Consider the following 23,588-nt stretch of genomic DNA (forward strand, 5'->3'; position numbering starts at 1 on the left):
CTGAATAAGAAGACAATGCCCAATATCAGGTCACTAAACATTATTTTCTCCAAGACTTGGGAAGAACTGTGGCCAGTGCTGACAAATCCTAGGGAAAAAAAGCAGAGATCTGTTAAATTTCTAAAGCATGTTCCTGAAGAATGTGGGGTTTCATTTGGGCAACATTGGAATAACTTGTGTGTTAGGCTGGACTCTGATATAACTGAGCTGGAGGTGAGTAGGTGACCCACTGAGACTGGTTTGTATTTCCTGAACATTTCCTTGGTAGCCAGAATGTGAAAGATAGTAAAATATTAGGAAAGAACATAGTTACGATGTCAGAAGTTCACTTTGCAATCTGGAGCCTTTTCTTCTTTTGATGGTTTTGACCCAAATGCTAGAAAAATGAATTCACAAGTTCAATCTTAAAAGCCTAGGTGGGTGGGAATGTTTTCACATGCATAATTAAAATATGATAAATAAAAATGAGATAATAAAAAATGACAACTTAAAATGAGAAATTGCCACAGAAAATCACGTGACCCCTGGGAAGACAGTCAACTTCTCTCATTCTCAGTTTCCTGTCCTATGAAATGGAATAATAATAGCTACTTTGCAAGGTTTCTGTAGGGACCAAATGAGATAGTATAGCAACTGCATTCAAGCTTTAAGCATTATAAAATATGTTAATTTATCATTATTATTAATGATTATTCTTAATTAGAATTCTTCAACTTAAGCTTAGAAAAATGATGAAATTTAACTGCTTGGATGTAAGGCAAAAAATGTTATACTTCTGTTGCAACAAAGATCATGAGAATTGTTTTGAATCTTAAGCTGAAAATGTTTGAGGAATCACTAAACTCCTCCAACCACTTAATCAAATAAAATATCTTTAAAAACAAGAAACATTCCTTTCTGCTGCCAAAATATTAAGAGTTGATTCATTTTAATTAAATCACAAGGCAACAAATAATCTAAATTTTTGTACATTCATGTAAATTTTGGTTCATTAATATAAAAGAATATCATAATTCTATAAAAGAGATAAATATGAAGAAACAGGTAATTTAAAAATAAGCATTTATCAAATACAGATTCTATTCCAAATAATATTCAAGGTGCTATGGATACAAATTAAAAAAGAGATAATTCTTCCCCTCAATTAGCTTTAGGTTTAACAAGAACGCAAGGATAAGTGAAAGTGATATATATGAGAATTATGAAAGTATATACATTGTCTACATTTTTTAAAAGATAGAAATAGAAGGGAGGAAAATATGGAAAAGTAACAACAAATATAACAGTGCAAGAACAGCAACAATAATAATTACCAATAATAATAGGAGCTAGCATTTAGATAATATGAGCCTACCATTTGTTAGTCACTGTGCTAAGTACTTCACAAATAACATCTTAGCACTAAGCAAATGCAAAGCTTGTATATATAGTACATATACTATATAGACATACTATATGTATAGTATATATACTATATATGTGTAATATATATAGTATATATACTATATGTAATATACAATATATAGTATATATACTATATATAATAGTATATATATAGTATCTATAATTTTTATTTTCTTTTGTTTTTTACTTTTATTTTCTTTTATTATTTTCTCTATATAATTACTTTAAAATTCCTTATTTTTATTCTGGTGAAGAAGTATTGCTGGGTTCTCCTTGTCTTCAGGAGAGGAACACATCTTCTAGTTGATTCTACCAATGTGACCAACCTTCAAGTAGGGTCTCAGAAATAGAATTAATATTTTGTTTGGACATGACAACCCATAAAATAAAGCAAATACAAAATGTCTCTCATCACAATCCAATCCGTTTCTATGGTGACAACAAGAAAATGAGGGACAGGGGGCTAAATGTTTAAAAAAATTACAAAGGTTTTAGACAATCTGGAACCATTAATTTACATCTTGTTACTCTAAATGTGAGGTGCTAATGCAATGATCAGAATAGGGGTTCCGTACTGATAGAAATGGATTGTACCCATCTTGATATTCTCTCTACAAATTAAACTAGAAGGAAAAAGGAATTTGGAGCCAAATGAAGACTGGGCCAAAGGTTCTCCATAAAGGTATCAATGAAGTACGTGACAAAATATATCCAGGGGCAGGAAATATCACATCATGGCACACATAATCATCACGTCAGTGCTTACAAAACATATCGGCAACAAGGAGATGATAAAAAGTAACTGGAGCTTGAACATCAGTCAACGAGGATAATCTTATATCATAGATTTAGGTGTGGAATGAACCTTTGAAGCCATTTAGTCAGTCATTCAAAAATATTTATTCTGTACTCCTTATGTACCAGACACTGTCCTAAGAGCTGGAGAGGCAAAAAATAAAAAATAAATAAATAAGGGCAAATAACACTCCTTGCTCTCAAAGAGCTCACAGTCCAATGGAGAAGATGATATGCAGACAACTATGTACCAAAAAAAGCTGTATTTTGGATAAATGGGAGACAATCAAGAAAGGGAGGGCACCAGAATCGAGGCAAATCAGGAAAGACATTAGGTAATTACTGTAAATTCCCACCTGATGGTGGGATTTTATTGGGAATTTTAAGGAATATAGTGAAGGAAGGAGATATAATCCCAGGAATTGAAGATAGATAGTGAAAATGCCCAGAATCAGGAGATTGAATGTCTTGTTTGAGAAAGAACAAGGAGGCCAATGTCACAGAAACACAGAGTATTGTAAAGGGGCAGGGGAGGCTGTAAGGTGCAAGAAAACTGGAAAGGTAGATAGCAGAGGTTATGATGGACCTGGAATGACAAAGAGAGGATTTCATATGGGATCCAGGAGGTAGCAGGGAACAACTGGTTTCTCTTGAGTAGAAGAGAGACATGGTCAGCTCTGTGCTTCAGGAAAATGTGTTTACGAACTGAGTGGAAGATGAACTGGAGTATAGAAAGAGTTTTGGCAGGGCAACCAACTAACACACTATTGTCATAGTCCAAGAGTTAAGTGATGAAATCTTGTTTCAGAGTGGTTGCAGTGTTAGAGAAGAGAAGGGGTTGTACAGAACAGATGTGATAAAGGTAAAATTAACAAGTCTTGGCAACAGATTGCATATGAGGGGAGAGAGAGTGTAGGTAAAAAGGAAGAAAGCTACTTTATGAGCCTGGATGACCAGGCAGATGTTGGTACCCAGAAAAATAATGGGGATATTCAGAAGAGGAGAGACTTTTGAGGAAAGATAATGGGTTCAGTTTTGGATATGTTAAATTTAAGAGGTCAACAGGACATCCGGTCAAAATGCCCAATAGGCTAGTGGAGATGTGAGATGAGAGGTCAGCAGAAAGACTAGGGCTGGATAAGTAGATTTTAGAATCATCAGTATAGAGATGATAACATAATCTGTAGGACCTGATAAGATCACCAAGTGGAATATTATGATGATAGAAGAAAAGTGGGCTCATGAGAGAGGCTTGTGGTATGCCAATGTTTAGGAAGCATGGCCTGAATGAAGATTCAGCGAAGGAGACTGAGAAGGAACAGTTAGGTACATAGGAGGAATACCAGGAGAAAATGGAGTCTTGAAAACATAAAGAAGTTCAGGGAGAGGAAGGCCAATTACTTTGCAAAGATATCTATAAGGTTTGAGAAGAGTCCTTTCAAAATGGTAATTAAGAGATTGTTAGTAACTTTAGACAAAGCAGATTCAGCTGAATGATAAGATTAGAAGCCAAACTATAGAGAGTTAAGAAGTAAGGAAGAAGAGAAGAAAAGGGTCCTTCTGCAGACAGCCTTATCATAGAGAACAAAGAACAGGAAGCAAGATGAGGAATGGTAGATCCAGTGAGTTTTCTTGTATTGTTGAGGAGATGTTCTTCGAGGATATGTTTGTAGTCACAACAAAAGCAGCCAGGGTATAAGATATTAAACATACAGGAGAAAATGAGGAAGATAGAGGAGATAATATACTGTAGAAGACAGGATGTAATGGAACTACTTGTGCATGCCTTAAAAAGGAGAGGGAGTATGTCTTAATGTGAGGCAAATAAAGAGGAAATAGAAATAAAAGCATCTGAGTCCTTTGAGAGGAAGAGAGTATAAGAAAAAAGTTCTTGTATAATGACCTTTTTTTTTTCAATCAAATGTGAGGCAAAATTGTCATCTGAAAGAGGAGGGTAAGGGAGGTATAGGAAGTTTGAGGTGGGATGATGAGTCTTGGAAGTCCTGCAGTGGTAAGTGGGATAGTAAGTCAATCAGGGAGGTATGAAAAGGTTGTTTTGCTGAAGACCCAGCTGAGATTACATAACATAAATGAGGTAGGAGCTAAAACTGAATATCATTTCCTCATTTGGTTCAGTCCCTTCATTTTATAAGAATGGAAAATGAGGTTGACAAAGGTTAAGTACACATAGACAACAAGGAGTAGAACTATCAGTTGGCAAACCTGAAAATTCACACAAAAGTAGAAGAATTAAAATGAGAAATAAATCTTTTTTGAGAGTAAAATTAAAAATTGAAATAATCCTAAAGAACTTTAATAATAATGATAATAATTATAGCTAACATTTATATAGTGCTTACTATCTTCCAAGCATTTTACAATTATTTCATTTGTTCTCACAATAACCTTGGGTGGCGGATGCTATTTTTGTTGTTATTTTACAGACAAGACACGGAGGCAAATAGGTTAAATGACTTGCTCAGAGTAACATAGCTAGGAAGTGTCTGTGGCTGGATTTAAACTCAGGTCCTCTTGACTTCATGCCCAGTACTCTCTCCACTGTGCCATCTAGCTGTTTGAGTTTAACTTAATGATGAAAAAAATTGGAAAGGATAGAATGAAAATTTACCCTATTTATAAAAATTGTACAGAATTTTTGGTTCTAAATAAGTTGCCATGACAGGAAGACAGAAAGAGTCAGAGGGAAATGAAAGAAGGGAGGAGAAAAAGAAAAGTTTTAATCTGACTCTCAGGAAAAAAAAGGGTTGACATAATAGTCAGAATGAAGAGCAGACAGGAGCAGAGGCTGTAAAAGCCAAAAAGAACAGAGGAGTTACGTGAGGAGAGTGGGGTCCATTGTTTGTGTTTGTCCTTCATTCATGAAGAGGACAATGACATCAGGGAGGTGATGCCATGACATGCAGGTGAATTGGATGTAAGGGAGGCAGGGCTGTGCAAAGTCACCAACCTCACTTTCTCCTCTGGAACCATCGGGTCCAGTGGCCAGATATGAAAACGCCCCTGACAACATGTGCTGAATAAACATCTAGGGAGCTCACAAGTCAGGGACAACAGTTAAGTTAAATGGGCACCTATGAGGGGTGTTGAGGTCATGGAGTAGGAGGGAAAATCTCAATAATGCTAGGAATACAGTAAGATGCCAAGAAAAAATTTCAAGACCTGTTCTGCAGCCTTGTCAAGGTCCCTTTCCTGTCCCTAGACATACAGGGCTTGAACAACGCTCTACTCTTATTGTCCCCTGGAAGAATTTTTCTGCTTCAAAATTCCTAGATGTTAAACTGAGATATAAGAAGATACTCACCTACCTGTTCTCTGCTTCTAGGATGGAGGAAAGAGCTGCACCAAATGGAATATTTCTCTCTCTCTCTCTCTCTCTCTCTGTGTGTGTGTGTGTGTGTGTGTGTGTGTGTGTGTGTGTATGTGTGATGGCATAGGCAGGTCCTAGTTATAACTACTGGATTGCCTGAGCTCATTTGCCACCAGAGCTGTGATTATCATGTCATGAACAGTACCAATGCCACTAACTTGCCAAAGGAAAAAGGAATTTGTCTAAAAGAGTGAACTTTTGTCTCAGATGAAAATGTCTTCAAGGATTCCTACTGATTAAGAATTCTCCATATGTGATTACTAATGAATAGTGACAAAGGCCAAATCGTCATGTAAACTCAGAGGACTGAAACTTTCTTGGGCTCCAAGAGACCAGAGTGCAGCTGGTAAAGAGGTTGTCATATGCAGAGGAAGGAAAACTAACACCTTATTTTGGATACGTCTATTAGTAACCTAGGCCTGCTGTGGCCTTTGGGCTTATTTTGAGGGATCCAGGCTTTGCATCCATACTCTAAGTTCCCAGCCTCCCAAGCAGTCTCTGAATAGGAATTCTTGCATAAAGCTAATATTCTTTTTTTTTTAAATAAAGCTAATATTCTTAAGTATGTGGGCCTTTACCTCTTTTTCTGATGAGGTCTTTTTCCTTCCCTTACAATGACCAACTCCAAAACATGGACTTTATTGTCAGTAGGGAAGGTTCCACACAACTTAATAAGTGCCCAACTTCTTCAAACTCTGATAAAGTTTCCATTTCTTGAGGACTTTATAATTTAGTAAAAAATGCAATGAAGTTGTGGGCCATTTGCTATGGTCTTATGTCTTATGTAATGTGGTACGTGCATGTGTGTGTGTGTGCGTGCATGTGCGCACACACACACACACACGCACACACACTGTATTGAGCTGTGTTGTTATGTCGGTTATCTGTGTCCACATGAATCAAAATGTGGATTGCAGGGAAGCAACAATACATATCTTGAGTCACCTTCCTCCATCCTTCTCCAAGGAGACTTTGATCCTCTTGCTAAAGGGAGGCAGGAGGTTGAGGCCAGAGGTTGCCCACTCTGCTCTACTCAGAGAGAGGGAGTACTGGGTTAGAATTACATATATCTTCTCCCTCAAAGATGATTCATCTTGGGGAAGTACTTTTTTAGGTTCAAATAGTTATTCTGATTGTTTCCCTCAGCAAGGGCCTGTTGCACAATGAATATACATAACAAAGAACAAATAAATCCATTCATTCAAATCAAGAGAAAAACAAAAAAATTAGAGAAATCATAGGAGACTAGATATCAAATGATACAGAGTGAATGATCTGTCTCACTGAAAGCAAATTAACTCAGTACAACCAAGATAGGGAGAGGGAGTCTTAGATCTTTCCCAAAGGACATGGAAATATGATCAAGGTGTCAGCTCTTCTACATGTTGGTGTCCTCCCAGTCACTTTGTCTCTTCAAGTGTCTGAAGAGAGTTTGAAACATGATTTTTCTCTCCCAGGTAAAAGCAAAAATAACCCTGCATTTCCCTTCTCTCTAGTTGTTGTTAACTTCTTTCTTCACACAGGCATGGTGCTTGGTAGCCAATCTCCGCCAATGAGAAAAGTCTTGTTAAAAAAGGCCCTTTGGGCCATAGGTTACATTTATATAAGAAAGTTTTGTGATGTGTCAGTTGCCTCTTCTATAAAATGCGACCTGTGATTTGTTTATAATTGTTTTTTTAAAAATTACCCAAATGTTAATGGGAATAGTACAGAATGAAAGAGGAATCTCTAGGAAAAAGAAAAATATGTACAAAAATGTTCTGACACAATTTATTTTCATTTCAATCTAGGGCACAAAGAAATTATGAATAGACATAAAGGAGATATATATGAAATGTACACTATACATACTATATCATAATAATATAAATAACACAAAAGATAAAAATGAAAATTTGGGTACTTAACATTTCCTTAAAAAGAAGTGGGTTAAAGAAAAGAACCATAGAAACAATAATAAAGTATGTGAATAATCACACAGCTAAGACAGAGCACAGAGAAAAATGGTCAAGTAAAAATAACATGTTTTAAGATAGTTAAAGTTGGAATGTTTGTATAAAGGCAAGAACATCAGTGCATTGTTGGTAGAGCTATGCATTAGTAACCATAAGAATAATAGAAATAACAAAAATGTTACCTATACCAGTAACAGCTAGCATTTATATAGAGAATATTGTGTTTCAGATAATTCTTTAAAACATTTTCTCCTTTGATACTAAAAACAGCATTGTAAGGGGAAACACTTATTATTCTCACTTAACAATTGAAACTGGGGCAAACAGAGGGCAAATAATTTGTTCAAGAGCATATAGCTAGTAAGGATTCAGACCCCAGCAGGTTTTTGCTCCTGAAGGCTTTAGCTGACCTGGCTATTGAGGCCCAAGAAAACTTCTGTGATCTGAAACCATGGTCTCTACACCACTGGAAAGAAGGAGCAGAAAACTGGGTGCAGGAGAGGATTTTAATGAAAGCCTGTGTCCTGTCCTTGGGTCTGCTAGTGAAGCTACAAATAGCTTTCATAATGATAATAAATATTGGGGCAGCTAGGTGCACAGTAGATAGAGCTCCAGCCTTGTAGTCAGGAGAACCTGAGTTCAAATCCAGCCTCTGACACTCAACACTTACTAGCTATGTGACACTGGGCAAGTCACTGAACCCCATTGCCTAGCCAAAAAAAAGAAAAAGAAAAACGAATTAAAAAAATCCCAAAGAGAGCATTTTGGGGTGGCTAGATAGTGCAGTGAATAGATCACTGGCCCTGAAGTCAGGAAGACCTGAATTCAAATCATACTTCAGAGCATACACTTGACACTAGCTGTGTGACCCTGGGCAAGTCACTTAACCCCAATTGCCTAAAAACCAAAAACAAACAAACAAACAAAAAATGATAATAAATATTTTAAACATAGATGCCTGAAATCCTAAAGTGATTGCATTTACAGCTATGGTGGACTTTTCAAGGTTTATGCAGGGCATTTCTGAAGGGGTGGGTGGAGGTGGGAGCACCATGATCGCCATGTTGTTGATTTCACCTTCAGTTATCTGTCCTCTAGTGCTTATGTTGAGGAGAATTCTTTAAATATTCCTCTTCCTAAAATCCTTTACTTCACAATTTTATGGGGCAAGATGCCTTTAATGTTATCTGTGGGGGTCAAGGGAATAACTGCCTAGATTAGTTATCATTCTGCCAGCTTTTCAGGATTATCTCCTCAATTTCTGAGAGAAATGATTATTAAATAATATATTATTAGAGGTGGTCCTTGACTTTCCCCCAAAATTTACCCCACCTCAACTATCTTACCTAGGTGGAATTGTTGCCTCACTCAACTGGAAAACCCCACAAAGAATTTAATCTAAGGTGACTTGTGGCCCATTGTGTTCCATTCTGGTAGGTTTGGGGCAGGGGTGGTGGTGGAAACTTTGTCTAGATTGCCCTAGGTATTCTGGATAAGAGATAAGTGTCTTTGCCCATGACTGAGTGATCAAAGTGACTGCCCCCCCATTAGAATAAGCCCACTTCTCATTACAATATTCATTCTTCTCATTAATTGTTAACCAATAAGAGCTGATTGCCTCCTTTAGTAACACTCACTCTTACGATGGCACAAAAGTGCTGAGTGGGTTCTGGGAGAGGTCTTTAGCATGCAAGAGTGCCACTGATCACTTTCATTACTTGATTATTAACAAAATGATTAATTCCCCAGAAACTATGTCTCTTAAAGTTTTTATATATAACATTTCTAAGGTAAAATCCCATAATTTTAAAATAAAATAATATATATCATAGCTAGGAACAACTTGAGAATTCTGTAGCATTTCATTCATTTATACTATTAGTCTGAGTAAAGTACAAATGAGTAAGTGTAGTCCATTGTGATACCTCCTCCCAACCATTTATAATCTCATTATCTGGATACCTTACTGAAACTCAAGGGCACATGAAACCAGGACCACTCTCAACTGTACTCCTATTTTAATATTCTTATGTTAATATGATTTTTTTCTTTTTGATTAAAAATTATATTTTTGTTTCTTTACCACATTAAAAAGATTCATAAAAGTATTTAAACTAATTCAAAAATATTTCCTACGTTACCAATTTAAATACATGATAGCTAGATATTAGAGATAAATATGTAAAGATTGATGTGAAGACAGTGGGACAAGTACATGTAATAAAGGTAGACTTAGGTACAGCCCCCTGTGCTGGATCACCTTATTAACCATGACATTTATAACTATTAATAAACTAAGTCACTCTGGAACCCTCAACAAAGCTGGTGACCCTCAAAGAAAGAAGGGTCTCTCTTCATTAACATCTAACAAAGAAGTGTTCTGGATAGATGTGGAAAAAAGCATTTATAGTTTTTAGGGATGGCATGGGAATATTACAGTTGACTGGAATGAGGAAGTTGGTGTAGTCACATAAGGCTAATCATGCCCCTCCCTACCAACTGAAGGATGTTAATTGTTTTATGGGGCCCATCTATACCTTGTGGTCTTTACTAGGGGATCACAACTAACAGATTTGCTGTCTCTGTGGAAGAGAATAAAAACTCCCTTAAGTACACAAAAACAGGAAAGGACAGATGACATGACTTTTGGGGATGGTATACAGATATTTATGAAATATCTTAGAGGATACTGGAATGAGAGATAACAATTTTTCTTTTAAACTAAGCTGTCTTTGAATTGGCTCAGATTCCTGAGCTTAACTCAAGCCAGGTGGATGCAGACCCAATTATAAAATTAACATGGAATAAAATCAGTTACACTATAGAATCAATACATTAGATACTGATACAGAAGAAATCAGAGGTAATATTAATTTTAATTTGCTCATAATAGATGGATCTAGATAAATACTTTAATCTTCATACTCACATATAGTATGTATACATTATGTAGATGCATATTTAACATATACATATATAAGCATATATCAAGACTTACATATCTAACTAAATCTATCTTTATATACATCTATCTATCTATATTATATAATTTTGCATTTGGAGTTTAACTTTTCTCTGTCAGAAACTGGATAGCATGATTTTTGCTAATCCATGACATAGGGCTAAAATTATAACAGACTAAAGGTGAGTCTAAGAGAAACTGAAGATAGAAGAGCAGGTAAAGTAATAATAATTATTATTTATAATAATGATTAAAATATCTACTTAGTTTTTTCAATTTTTCAAAGTTTTTTTTTTACATGAGGAACTTTTGGCCTCAAAATAACCTTGCAAAGACATTTGCAAAGACATTAAGAGCACCATTATACAAGCAAGAAAACTGAGACTCAGGTAAGTTCACAACTTCAAAAATGTTACGGTGCTCCCAAATGACAGAGACAGGGTTAGATCCCAAGCCTTCTATTTTTAAGTTCAGTTTCTTATTTTCTATGCCATATTTCCTTAAAAAAAACAATTGGAGAACTTTTTGACTTACAGAACTGCAGATGAGGGGTAAGACATGAGAAATGGTGTCCATTTCAACAGGAGGACTGATATGATCCAATTCAGAGGTGTCAAACACACTGCCAGGGGACCACATTGTGGTCCATGACACTTCTTATTGTGATGTACTGGATTAAAATGTAATTTGGAAAAAAATTAACAAAACTAATAAAAATACAATAAAACCCAGACAATGTTGGGCCTTTTTGCAGTCATTTCAGGGGGTATCTGTCCTTTCATGACTCAATTTTTGGTTTTCATGGCAAAGATACTGGAGTGATTTTCATTTGCTTCTCCAGTGGATCTATTTTGTCAGGCAATCAGAGGTTAAGTGACTTGCCCAGGGTCACATAGCTAGGAAGTATTTGAGGCTGGATTTGAACTCAGATCTTCTGACTCCAGGTCCAGTGATGTATCCATTGAGTCATGAGGTGCTTCTAAAACACAATATTACATTTCATAACAAAGTCATTGTGCAACTTACTGTGATCCTTATGTATGGCTCAGTGGCCTCTGTTTCTATTTGAGTTTTACATGATTGGTCTAATGGAAGGAAAAGTGGATTTAAAATCATGACATATTAGTTTAAGAAATGACCATGTCACTTGTAATCTGTATTACCAAAACCAGGACATGCAATATCTGAACATGACTATTGTGTTTTAAAAGAGGAAAGAGTTTGAATACATGATCACAGAGGTTCTTTCTAGCATTAGTTCCTACAATCCTTAGATTCCACTGTTCTTGCCTCTCTCCCGTCAGGTTATGAAAGATACTTGTTTGTCATAGTGTTAGGGCAGAATGCGGGGAGTGGGTAAGTTGAGGATAGTGTGGCAATGTCTCCTATGCCATAGAGCATACCAATATTTGAGGATATGGGAGTCAGAAAAGATCAGCACAAAAGGGCTGATGGCTGGGAAACATGCTGCAAGGAAGTCTAAGGTGGGCATGAACCAGGGCTCATGTTTGTCAATTTTGAAGAGGTAAAATGACAAGCCAGAATTAATGGAATAAATGGAGACGTATGTGCTCACTAGTAGGAGGACGGTAAGGGTGGCTCTTTTCTCAGGGAAATTTCTGGGAGAGAGATGAGAACTGTGAATATGTTTGACTTGCTGATGGTGTCTATGCAGGAGAAGCATTAAGGAGGTACTGGCCCAGATCATGAATCCCATACATATAACATCAGGAATAGAAACAAACATTGCAAAAAGTGCAGCATTAAAAGATGAAGGAGTTAAAATCGAACAATATCCTAGGTGCCACTTCTTTGTATAATTAGTCAGATACCTTGAGTTATGCATAGTCCCAAGCAAAGTGAAATTTATCAGCAGGTAGAAACACCAACAGAGGAAGCAGGCAGGGATAATATACTTTTTGGCTTGGATTTTGAGTTCTGCACACCTGGAGTTACTGGGACTGATGGTGATGACCTGAAAACCACTCAAGAGACAGGTCATGCTGAGAGAAACACTCCGGGCCACAACATAAAGATAAATAACAAATTTACACCCAATGGGATCCAAGAAATTTTTGAAGCCCAAACAGACAATCATCTGAGGGATTCCCCTGGAAAGCAGCATTTTTGAGTTGGCCAAGGCTAAGTGGGCAAAAATGCACTCTATGGGCCTCAATCTGTGGCCAATGAAAAAAAAGAAGGTGTAGAGGCCCAGGAGGAAGAAATTCCCAAGAATGCCAACTCCCGTCTGAATAAGGAAAAGAATGCCCAACACCAGGTAAATAAGCATCATTTTCTCCAAGTCTTGGGAAGAAGAACCATGGTCAGTGCTGAAATATCCTAGGAGAGAATGAAAGATTTGTTAAATTTCTGAAGCACCTTATTGAAGAGATTGGGGCTTCATTTGGGGAACATTGGGACAACCTGCATGTTGGACTTAATTCTGATATAATTCAGCTGGAGGGAGCATAGGGAACACTGAGAATGGTTTGTATTTTTTTTTTTGGTAATTTTGCTTGGTAGCCAGGATGGGAAAATTAGCAAAATATTGAAAATAACATAGATATGATGCTAGAAATCCATAGTACAATCCTAAGCCTTTTTTTTCTTTTGAGATTTTGACTTTGATGCTGGAAGAATGAATCCACAAGTTCAATTCCAAAAAGATAGATGTGTAAGAATATTTTCAAATACATTATTAAAATATGATTAATAAAAATAAGTTTAAAATAAGAAATTGCCACAGAAAATCAAGTTACTCTGGACAAGACAATTGCTTTTCTTATTCTCAGTGACCTCTCCTACTAATAGCATGATTGTAGGTAGTTTATAAGGTGTTTATGGGGATCAAGTGAGACACTATGACAAGTGATTTGCCACCTTTAAGGCACTATACAATATATTAATTTATTATTTATTAATAAGTATTGTTATCTTTATTAATAATACTCCAGCAACTTAGGCTTAGAAAAGTGATGAACTTTGACTGCTAGGATGTAGGGGAAATATGTTTCATGTTATTCTTGTTGCAGTAAAGGTTGTTAGAAATGTTTATACCTAAAGTTGAATGTATTTTAGGAATCACAAAACTTATTTATTTAAAAAATAAAATATCTTTTACAAAAAGAAATACTCTCATCTGCCCCACAAATGTTATCTGGTGATTCATTTTAAATAAATGAGAAAGTAACAAAGTCCATTAATTGTGCAATGTTTTGTAAATTTTGATATATTAATATCAGTACCAATTAATATTGGTAAAAACAATATCAGAATTCCATAACAAAATACAAATGTAAACACCCAAATGGTTAATAAAGAAGCATTTGTTAAATGCAAATTATATGCCAGGTAATGCTGAAGGTGTTTGGTATGCAAATAATAGAGACAATTTCAAACCTCAATTAGCTTATGGTCCATTAAGAATACAAGAATACATCAGAAGTTACTGGAAAACTAAATCTGGAACATTTTAGACTGTGGAATTTACAATTTTAGGTTAGCCAACTGTGATGTTGATATATCTAAGAAACTCAGATACACTCCAAAACTTAGAACACAATTTTTATGTTTGGCATTATTCATTCCCTCATTAAGAAGATGAGAGTCCATTGAGGGACTAATAGCAGAATACTTTCTAGAAGAGGATGATTTATTGCTATATTAACTACAATTGTAACAAAAGATGTCATGATGAAATGTATAAGAATATAATTTAAGAACAGTGCTTATTATATGAGTTGTTTATAACAAAGTATTTTCAACTTCTAGCCATGTTCAAGTGAATAACCCCTGGTAAAAGTAATCATTTTTTAAGTCCTTCAGCTTGTTTACCTCTATGTTCAGAATGATTTTCTGCTCCATCATGCATGATTCTCTGGCTTAATGAGAAGACATAAGCACATTATAGCACACGTACAGCCTGCTTTTGTTTGTTCCTTGTTCAAACCTTTGGTGAGGTGAACCCCATTCTGTTTGTTCCAGGGCAAACTTTCAGTTAAGGGAGAAACTGATTCTGTTTGTTTCTTTGGACCAAACCTTTGGTAAATGGTTGACAGTAGCTATTAACTTCCCTTGAGATGGTGATTTGTTTACCCAAAATCAAAAATAGTTTTCTCTCATCAGCTCTTGCAGGTACAGCTATGGGCTAACAATAAAAAAGACAGAAATATAACTTTTTAACATTAAAGCTATCCTTAGCTTGGGGAAGTTTCACCCTGCTTTTTCAATTCCTCTCCCCTAGCAAATACAGGCCACATCCTGAAGACAAAGTAGAGACAAAAACATAGAGGACTCTCACAATTGTTTCAGTTTCAGTATTATGCCCTCTTAAACAGAACCCCTAAAAGCTCTCTTTGACTGAACATTACACCTCATGTGAGAAATCTTGGGTTCTTAATGGAACTCAAATTGTAATAAATGTCATAACATGTCTGCTGCACAGCAGAACTGAAATACTTGAGTGGCAATCCCAAAATTTTTGGCTTGTCTCCAAAATTTTACATGTACACATCACAATTTCTCCCCAAAGCCTGTATTGAGGGGACCTCCTATTGTTGAGAGTGAAAAAAAAAATCCCCAAAACTACAGTTAGAACAGATATATAGACACATATATGCTTATCCAGAGATCATTGAAGGAAGATTAGAATCAGAAGTTTTAGATTGAGGAGAGAGTCAAAATCTCTGAAATTCACAATTTCTCAGAAATGGTGCTCTTTTTTGGTGACAAAATTCCACCAGTGAGTCTTCAAAAATGACAGAATTTTTGGGAGACTTTAATCCAGACCTGACTTTTTTCCTCTAAAGTACCTCCATGGTTTGCTATAAACTGGGATATATAAAAATTTTGAGACACACAGTTTCTGGATATTTTAATCATTTTATTAATAAGGTTAGGATGTTTTTAATAAAAAGAGGTCAGTGGCACTCTGAAATAACAAAGACCCATTATGGCAGTGGACTCACAGTTTACATGCCTTTGGGAGAGCTGGTGTTCCTGAGGGTGACAAGTTCCTGAACAATTAATGAGAAAATGAATATTATAATGAAAATGGGTTATATTCCAATGAGGGTCTTGAGGGTCCATGACTTGGATCACCCAGATCTTGGGCAAAGAGACTTAACAATTTCCATATCACCTGTCTGACAATAGGGAGAATCCACATTTTCCCAGAACTATCTGAATAAACAAAATAAGCAGGAATCCACCCATTATCCTAAACTTAGAATTTCTTTTACTGTCTTTGAGAAAGATTTCTCTCACTGGTTGATTTCTGGATGAGGAAACAGAAAAGCGTAAAAAACTTGGTCCTAATGATGGGATGATAGGATCTGAATCCCTAAAAGGAAAAGACCGTGTGTTTGAAAGCAGCCCAGTCCCTTAAGTTTTTCATACAACCCAGTTCCTGGCATCTCACCTGAGGCATCTGGTCCATTCCAGCCCACCTAGATACTCAATAATTCTTTTAACTGCCCTTTCACTGTGACTCTCTGACCACTCCTTTCATTGTTTGCACCTGGCCCACCCCAGGCTACTTTACCAGTGCTTATTCCTATCTAGGTCTTCTCACTGTCTTTCCTTGTATGTAAGTATCAGTCCTATTCTTCCCAAACCACAGATTAATTTATAATCTTGCCTGCTTTTATTCGTTATACAAATAACCCTCCTACTTTGACTGAAAGAAGGTTTGAGTGGTCAAATTATTTTGAGTCAGACCCCTGTGTACCCTTACATTTCAGGGTTCCTAGCACCCCTAAAAGCACCACTGATTCAATAATTACTTATTAAATACAAGAGAGAAAAAAATCATTTTCATAAGGCTAATGTTATAGAATCAGAGAGTACCTTTAAGGGGGAGGGTGTAAGGTACAAGAAAATGGGAAAGGTAAAAAGGAGATGTTATGATGTACATGGAATGACAAAGAGAAGATTTCATATTTGATCTGGGGGTGATAGGGAACCATTGGATTTTATTGAGTAGCAGAGAGACATGGTCAGACCTGTGCTTTAGAAAGATTACTGAGTATAAGAAGAACTGGAAGGGAGGAAGACATTTGGCAGGAGACCAATGAGGAAATTGATGTCATAGTCAGTGTTTGAGGTGATAAGGTCCTGCACCAGGGTGATGGCAGTATAAGAGTGAAGAAGAGACCACATAGAACAGATGTTATAAAGGCAAAATCAACTGGTCTTGACAACAGTTTGGATGGGGCTGTGTGAGAGAGTGTAGGCATAAAGGATGGAATTTAGTTTATGAGCCTGGGTGACTACAAAGATGTTTGTACCCTCAAAAATAATAGGGAGATTCAGAAGATAAGAGGGTTTTGAGGGAAAGGTAATGGGTTCAGTTTTGGGCAAGTTAAATTTAAGAGGCCAACAGGACATCCAGTTCAAAATCTCCAACAGGTTAGTGGAGATGTGAGATGAGAAATCATCAGAGCCTGGATAGCTCTGAGAATCATCAGAATAGAGATAATCTATAATCCCTAGCAGCCGATAAGATCACTGAGCGAAATATTATATAGGGAGAAGAGAAAAGGGTCTAAGAGAGAGGCTTGTTGAACACCAATGTTCAGCAGCATGGCGTGAATGAAGATTCAGCAAAAGAGACTGAGAAAGAGCAGTCAGGAAGGTAGGAGAACCAGGAGAGGTGAGAGTCATGAAAACATACAGAGTATCAAGGAGAAGAAAGTCACCAACAGTGTCAAAGTCTGCAGAGATATCAATAAGGATTGAGAAGAGTCCATTCAATATGCTAGTTAATGAATTGTCGGCAACTTTGGAGAGAACAGATTCAGTTGTATAAGTTTAGAAGCCAAATTAGAGAATTAAGGGGAGATAAAGAAGACAAGGGACCTGCAATAGACAACCTTATTATAGAGGTCAGCAAAAAAAAACCCAAAACAGGAAGAGATAAGGAATGATACCTAAGAAGAATAAACAGATCAAGTGAGGCTGTTGTTGATGCCATTGTATTGGTGATTTTTTATATTACACATGGGAGATGAGGGCATGTTTGGAGGTGGTAGGGAAGCAGCCAGAGTATAAGGAGAGATTGAACATAAATAAGAAAGTGAGGATGATAGAGGTGATAACCTGCTGGAGAAGACAGATCCAATGGGATCACTTGTGCATGTAGAGATGTTTGCCATAACCAGAAGAAGGACTACCTCTTGATGTGTGGTAAATAAAGGAGGAGAGTGAAATTGAAGCATCTAAGTGGTTTGAGATAAAGAAGAGAGTGTAAGAAAAAGCTTTTGATTAATGGTCTTTTTTTCAATAAAAAATGAGGCAAAGTTCTCATCTGAAAGAGGAGAGGAGGTGAGCTATGGAATGTAGGACAACAAGTTTTAGAAATACCACTGCAGTTATTGGGACAGTGAGTCAATTAGAGAAGTTTGAAAAAATTGCCTTGCTACAGTGAGGACCCAGTTAAGATTACACAATACAAATGAGATAGGAGCTAAATTGAATAACATTCCCTTATTTAGTTCAGTCCCTTTATTTTGTGAGAAGAGAAAATGAAGCTGAGAAAGGTTAAGAGGCTCATCCAAGAACACATAGACAACAAAGAACAGATTTATCATTTGTCAAACATGAAAATTCACACAAAACCAGAAGAATTAAAATGAGAAATAAATATACATTTTGAGAGAAATAACAACTAAAAAGAATCCTTATAAAATAGAGGAATAATAAATATTATAACTTACATATATAACACATGTACAAAGCACTTTACAATTGTTAACTCCTTTGATCTTCACAACAAATCTGTGTGGTAGGTACTATCATTATTATCATTTCACAGATGAGGAAACTGAGGCAAAGAGGTTAAATGACTTGCTCAAAGGCATAAAGTTGGGAAGTAAGCGTTAGGTCAGATTTGAACTCAGGTCTTCCTGACTCCAGGCCCAGTGCTCTAAACCACAGTGCCACTTAGCTGTCTAAGTTTATCTCAATAATGAAAAAAAAAATTGAAAGTGGATTGAATGAAAATTGACCACATTTATAGCAATTATAGTACACAATTTTTTGTTCTCCATATATTGCCATGACAGGAAGATAGAGCCTAGATGCAGTTCTAGTCAGTAAAAGATTCATCATGTAGTACAAAAGAGGAATAGCATTTTGTGATATTAATTAAATTGTTGAGAAGGATGCTAGAAATTATAAGCAGTGTTGTCTCACAAAGGAGCAAGAGGAAACGTTAAATAAGAAGGAAATTTAATGTTAGTCTATTAGAGACTCAAACAAACAATGTCAAACCAAGGACATTTAAGATTGAAACTGGAAGGACAAAACTAGGCAAATGATGGCAGAAATTTGTAAATATTTCTGTAAGTAATGCTTTCCCTCATCAAAAAAGTGGAGCCAGTGTATTTTGAATTTGTGTTTCAACATATGGTTTTTTTAGAAGAAATGGAAATGACACAAAAAAGTGGAGAAACCAATTCTATATAAATGAAGTCTGTCAGGAGAAAAAACATGTTTGAAGGTGTCTAGAAGGTTGTAAAGATACAAAAGTGAGGTGTGGACATGGTAGTTACTATGAATCAAGGCAAAAGCCTCTTATTTGCTACTACTTCTAGATACTGTGAAAGAAGTTTGAAAGAGAAGCCAGATCAAAGAACATTAGGAAGAATATAAATGGGTGAAAGAGGCTAGACGAAGAAGGATTTGGTGAAGATTGAATAAGGAAAAGTGAAGGGAAGCTGCCAAGAAATGGTAAGCTTGAAAACAGGCAAGAGAGAAATGTGAAGGTGAATCAAACTGATAGATGAAGTTAGTAGAGTAGATTAGAAAAAGAGATAGCATGCTGACGCCAGCCTTAAAGGATGAAGAGAATGGTGATAGAGCTGTTATGGAAACTAAGGAAAGGACATTGAGTGAAGAAGAAAAATGTATGAAGAGAGAATAATTCACTGCAAACATTTTTAGCCAAAGGATGTTGTCACATCACCTAGGAGGGTTGATGAGGTCATGAAATAGGAGGGAGAATCTCAAGAAGACAGGGATACACTAAGATACCAAAGAAAAATCCCAAGGCCATCTCCACAGCCTTTTCAAGATCAGTTTCTTATCCCTAGTCAGACAGGGCCTGAACAACCATCTAATTGGCTTCTGGAAGGGATTTTCTGCTTCTAAGATTTTACATGTAAAATTGAGATATAAAAAGATATTTACCTGATTATTTTCTGCTTCTAGGATGGAGGAAAAGGCTGCACAAAAGAGTGTGTCCTTCTCTCTCTCTCTCTCTCTCTCTCTCTCTCTCTCTCTCTCTCTCTCTGTACATGTGTCATGGCACAGGCAAGCCCTAGTTTTAAGGACTGTATTGTCTGAGCTCATCTACCTCTGGAGCTGTGATTATCATGTCATGAGCAGGACCAGTTACATAAGTCTGCCAAGGGAGAAAGGGATGTGTCTAAAAGAATGAACTTTTGTCCCAGATGAAAATGTCTTCAATTATTCCCACTGATTAAGGAGCTGTCACCTTCAATTACTAGTGAATAATGACAATTACCAAGTCATCAGCTAAACACAAAGAGGAGAGAAACTTTCCTGGGCTCCAAGAGACCAGAGGAGCAGCTGGTAAATAGTAAGTCACAGAAAGACTGAGGAGAAGTAATACCTTTTTATGGGCACTTTAAATAGTAACCTTGGCCCGGTCTGGGCTTTGGGGTTTGTCCTGAGGGATCCCAGGCCTTGCATCTGCACTTTTTTTCATTTAAGTTCTCAGCCTCCCAATGCTGTCTCTGAATGTGAATTCCTGCTTAAAGCTATTATTCTTGAGTATGATAGTGGTGCCTTTTTTGTGTCTTTTTCTTTTCTATTTCTAGGTTCTGATCACTTTATCTCCCCGCACCCCTTACAAAGATTAACAGTAAGAAATGGATTTTCTTGTCAGTAGGGAAGGTTACACACACATCAATAAGGGCCCAACTTTCTTCAATCTCTGATAGAGTAAACTTGTGGAAATTATAATTCAGTCAAAAGAAGTTGGGGGATGTTTGATTTTATTTCTTTTGTAATGTGTTGTGTTCCCATTCTCTCTCTCTCTCTCTCTCTCTCTCTCTCTCTTCAGATAATATCAGTACTTTAATTGCAGGTAGATAACATGCTTGGATATGAGTCCTTTGGGATTGTCTTGGATCATTGTGTTGCTGAGAACAGCTAAGTTATACACATATATATTTGACCCTCATAAAATATTGGTACAGTAGCTGCTATTATCCACATTTTATTGGAGAGGAGACTGAGGCTGAGAGACATCAATTCTCTTGCTAAAGTACACAGATATAGTAAGTATCTGAGGTAGTATATAAAATTAAGTCTTCTGACCCTAGGACTACCAATCAATTTATTGTGAGAAAGATTATTAACCATTTTGAAAAGATAACACGTCATAGATACATTTTGTACCATAACACATTAACAATACTTTATCCCTATTTATCACCCCTTAATTTCTGTGCTAACACAAACTTTTAAGTTGTATTATTTTTTGGCTACGTTGTCATTGAATTAATCATATTTTAAAAGCACGATGTAGAAAGACTGCATGCCCACGTTGTTATTTGGAATTCAACTTGGTGGGGTCTTTCTACCTGCATCATGGTTCTAACCATCCAAAGGAAAATCCTAATGATAGGTGCAGTTTTGGTGCCACAACCATATTACTTCCTGATATTTAGCCATGTTTCCCCACCCAACTACAAATGGAACACCCAGGAAGATCAAACTAGTTTCAATCTTTTTCTTAGCTCAATGCTATCAGAATTCATCCAAAGACAGAGGTTGCCCCTAATGTTTTCCAAATAGACCCCATTCTCTACAGTAGCACCCTTCAGGAATTTAACAAAACTCTCATTTTTTTCTCTAGGTACTTCTGGTACTGACCACAATTCTTCCCAAGATCATAAGAAAATTATGGTTAGTGACTTGTTTCTGGCCATTATCTTATTAATTCACGTGGGACTTGGGGTTCTTGGGAATTCCTCCGTCTTTTGCCTTTACACCTTCACTTTCCTCACCACCCACATGCTTAGGCCAATAGACTCTATTTTTGTTCACTTATTCTTGGTGAACTCTATAGTTCTGTTGCAGGGATTACTTCAGATACTTCTCATTTTGGGTTTGAAAATTTTCTTGGATGTTTTGAGTGTAAACTTATCCTTCACATTCACAGAGTGGCTCAGATATTTTCCCTCAGCACTACCTGTCTCATCAGTGGCTTTCAGCTCATTGTCATTAGTTCCACTAACTCTAAATGGTCAGAATTCAAAGCCAAAGTCCCAAAGTTCATTGTCCTCTCCTGCCTCCTCTGCTGGTGCTTTTACCTGTCAATAAATTTCATCTTTCTAGGGACTATAAATAATTCACCATACATGAGTAACAACACAAAGGTGTGGTATCTGGGATATTGTTCAGTTACATCTCCTATCTCATTTGATGCCACACCATACGCAATTTTTTTCTCTATTTCTGATTTTGAGGAGGGGGGGTAGTTTATGTCTGTGCCAGTGCCTGACGATTCTCCTGCACAGACACCATCAGAAAGTACAACACGTTCACAGTCCTTACTTCTTTCCTAGAACTTTCCCTGAAATAAGAGCCACCCATACCGTTCTCTTACTAGTGTACACATACATCTCCTTTTATTCAACTAATTCTTCTTTGTTACTTACTAACTTTCAACATGGTGATTATATCTATCTCATGACTATCACCCATTTCATGGCTTCATGTTTCCCATTCATCAGTCCTTTCATTGTGGTTGCCTGTGACTCCCAAATCCTCAGATTTTGGTGTGTTCTATGGTATAGGAAAAGTTACAAACACCATCCTGCCCCCAAATATACCTATGGCCAACATCTTGCTCTCAAATTCTCAAAAAAAAGCAGATCCATTTCAGAAGTTAAAGGAGAACCAAAAACATTTACATCAAAAGATATTTGAACTTAGGACTAGAAAGGACCCCAATGATCATGTATCCAAACACATTTCTCTTTTAACATAAGCCACTTTATTCCACACTTTGAGTGCCCTCTTCACACAGGTAGTCATGTGTTCAATACATACATTCTGATTCCAAATCCACTTTCCTTTCTGTCAGACCGCACCAAGGCTTATGTTTTTTGAAACAACTTGTCTCACTTCCTTATCATCATCTTGAGATAAGTTGACCAATCCTTCAAGTATTTTGAGAGGAAACATGGTATGATGAATAAAGGATTTGACTCAAAGAGAGGAATGCTTAAGATCAAATATTGTCTCTGTCATCTAAGAGATAACTTCTTCAAATGCACTATTGGTGATAACATGAAATTGTCCACCCATTCTGGAAAACAATTTTGAACTATGTTCTAAAAATCACTACACTGCCAAAAAAAACCCTTTGATTTGGTAATGCTATTAATAGGCCTATACTCAAAAGACATCAAAGAAAGAGGAAAGGCATTTATGATTAATATTAGCTCTTTTTGTAGTGAGCTAAAACTGGAAACTAAGGGGACACTTGCCTATCTAAGAACTGGTAAACCAATGATGGTATGTGAATGCAATTGTATGTTAATGTGCTTTAAGAATTTATGATATGGAAAGATTCAGAAGTCAGAAAGACCTCCACTACCATGCCTGTTTCCAACCCAAACCCCACAGCCATCATCAAGGGAAACAATTTACAAGGAGAAGGGACCAGCCTTCCATACCAACTGTTAACCAGTTGCCACACAGAGGGCAGCCAAGCCAACCAACCTGAAGCAACTAGGAACCCTGGCCTTGAGGGAAAGTCAGGAGGCAGTATATGCCAGTCAAGTCAACCACCATCTTCACTTTGAGTACCATCTCTCCTCAGACCCTGATGGAGTCAGCTGAGCATTTTGAACTCAAGAGCAGCCTTAGGAATAGCAATGTTTTCAGCCCAATACCTTCTCTCATCATTCTGCAAACTCCTCTGTGAAACTGAAGCCAAGAATTGGCTATTGTAGGTGATCCAGAAACAGCAACCAAGACATAGAAAATAAAGTTCCTTGCCAGCAAAGTGCTTGGCACTGTCAAATGTTTCAATGCCATAAACTTG

The 23,588-nt window shown here is 36.7% G+C and overlaps 1 protein-coding gene across 1 annotated transcript; it reads right to left on the reverse strand.

Annotated features, from left to right (window-relative positions):
* Window positions 1-11,837: 11,837 nt before the first annotated feature.
* LOC110220022 (vomeronasal type-1 receptor 1-like) lies at window positions 11,838-12,797 on the reverse strand. The gene has a single exon (XM_021003873.1). It carries the CDS (start codon window positions 12,795-12,797, stop codon window positions 11,838-11,840), a length of 960 nt encoding a protein of 319 aa, XP_020859532.1.
* Between the last annotated feature and the right edge of the window lie 10,791 nt (window positions 12,798-23,588).

Source organism: Phascolarctos cinereus, unplaced genomic scaffold, assembly GCF_003287225.1.
Source record: "Phascolarctos cinereus isolate Bilbo 61053 unplaced genomic scaffold, phaCin_HiC Scaffold_726;HRSCAF=1367, whole genome shotgun sequence".
NCBI lineage: Eukaryota > Metazoa > Chordata > Mammalia > Diprotodontia > Phascolarctidae > Phascolarctos > Phascolarctos cinereus.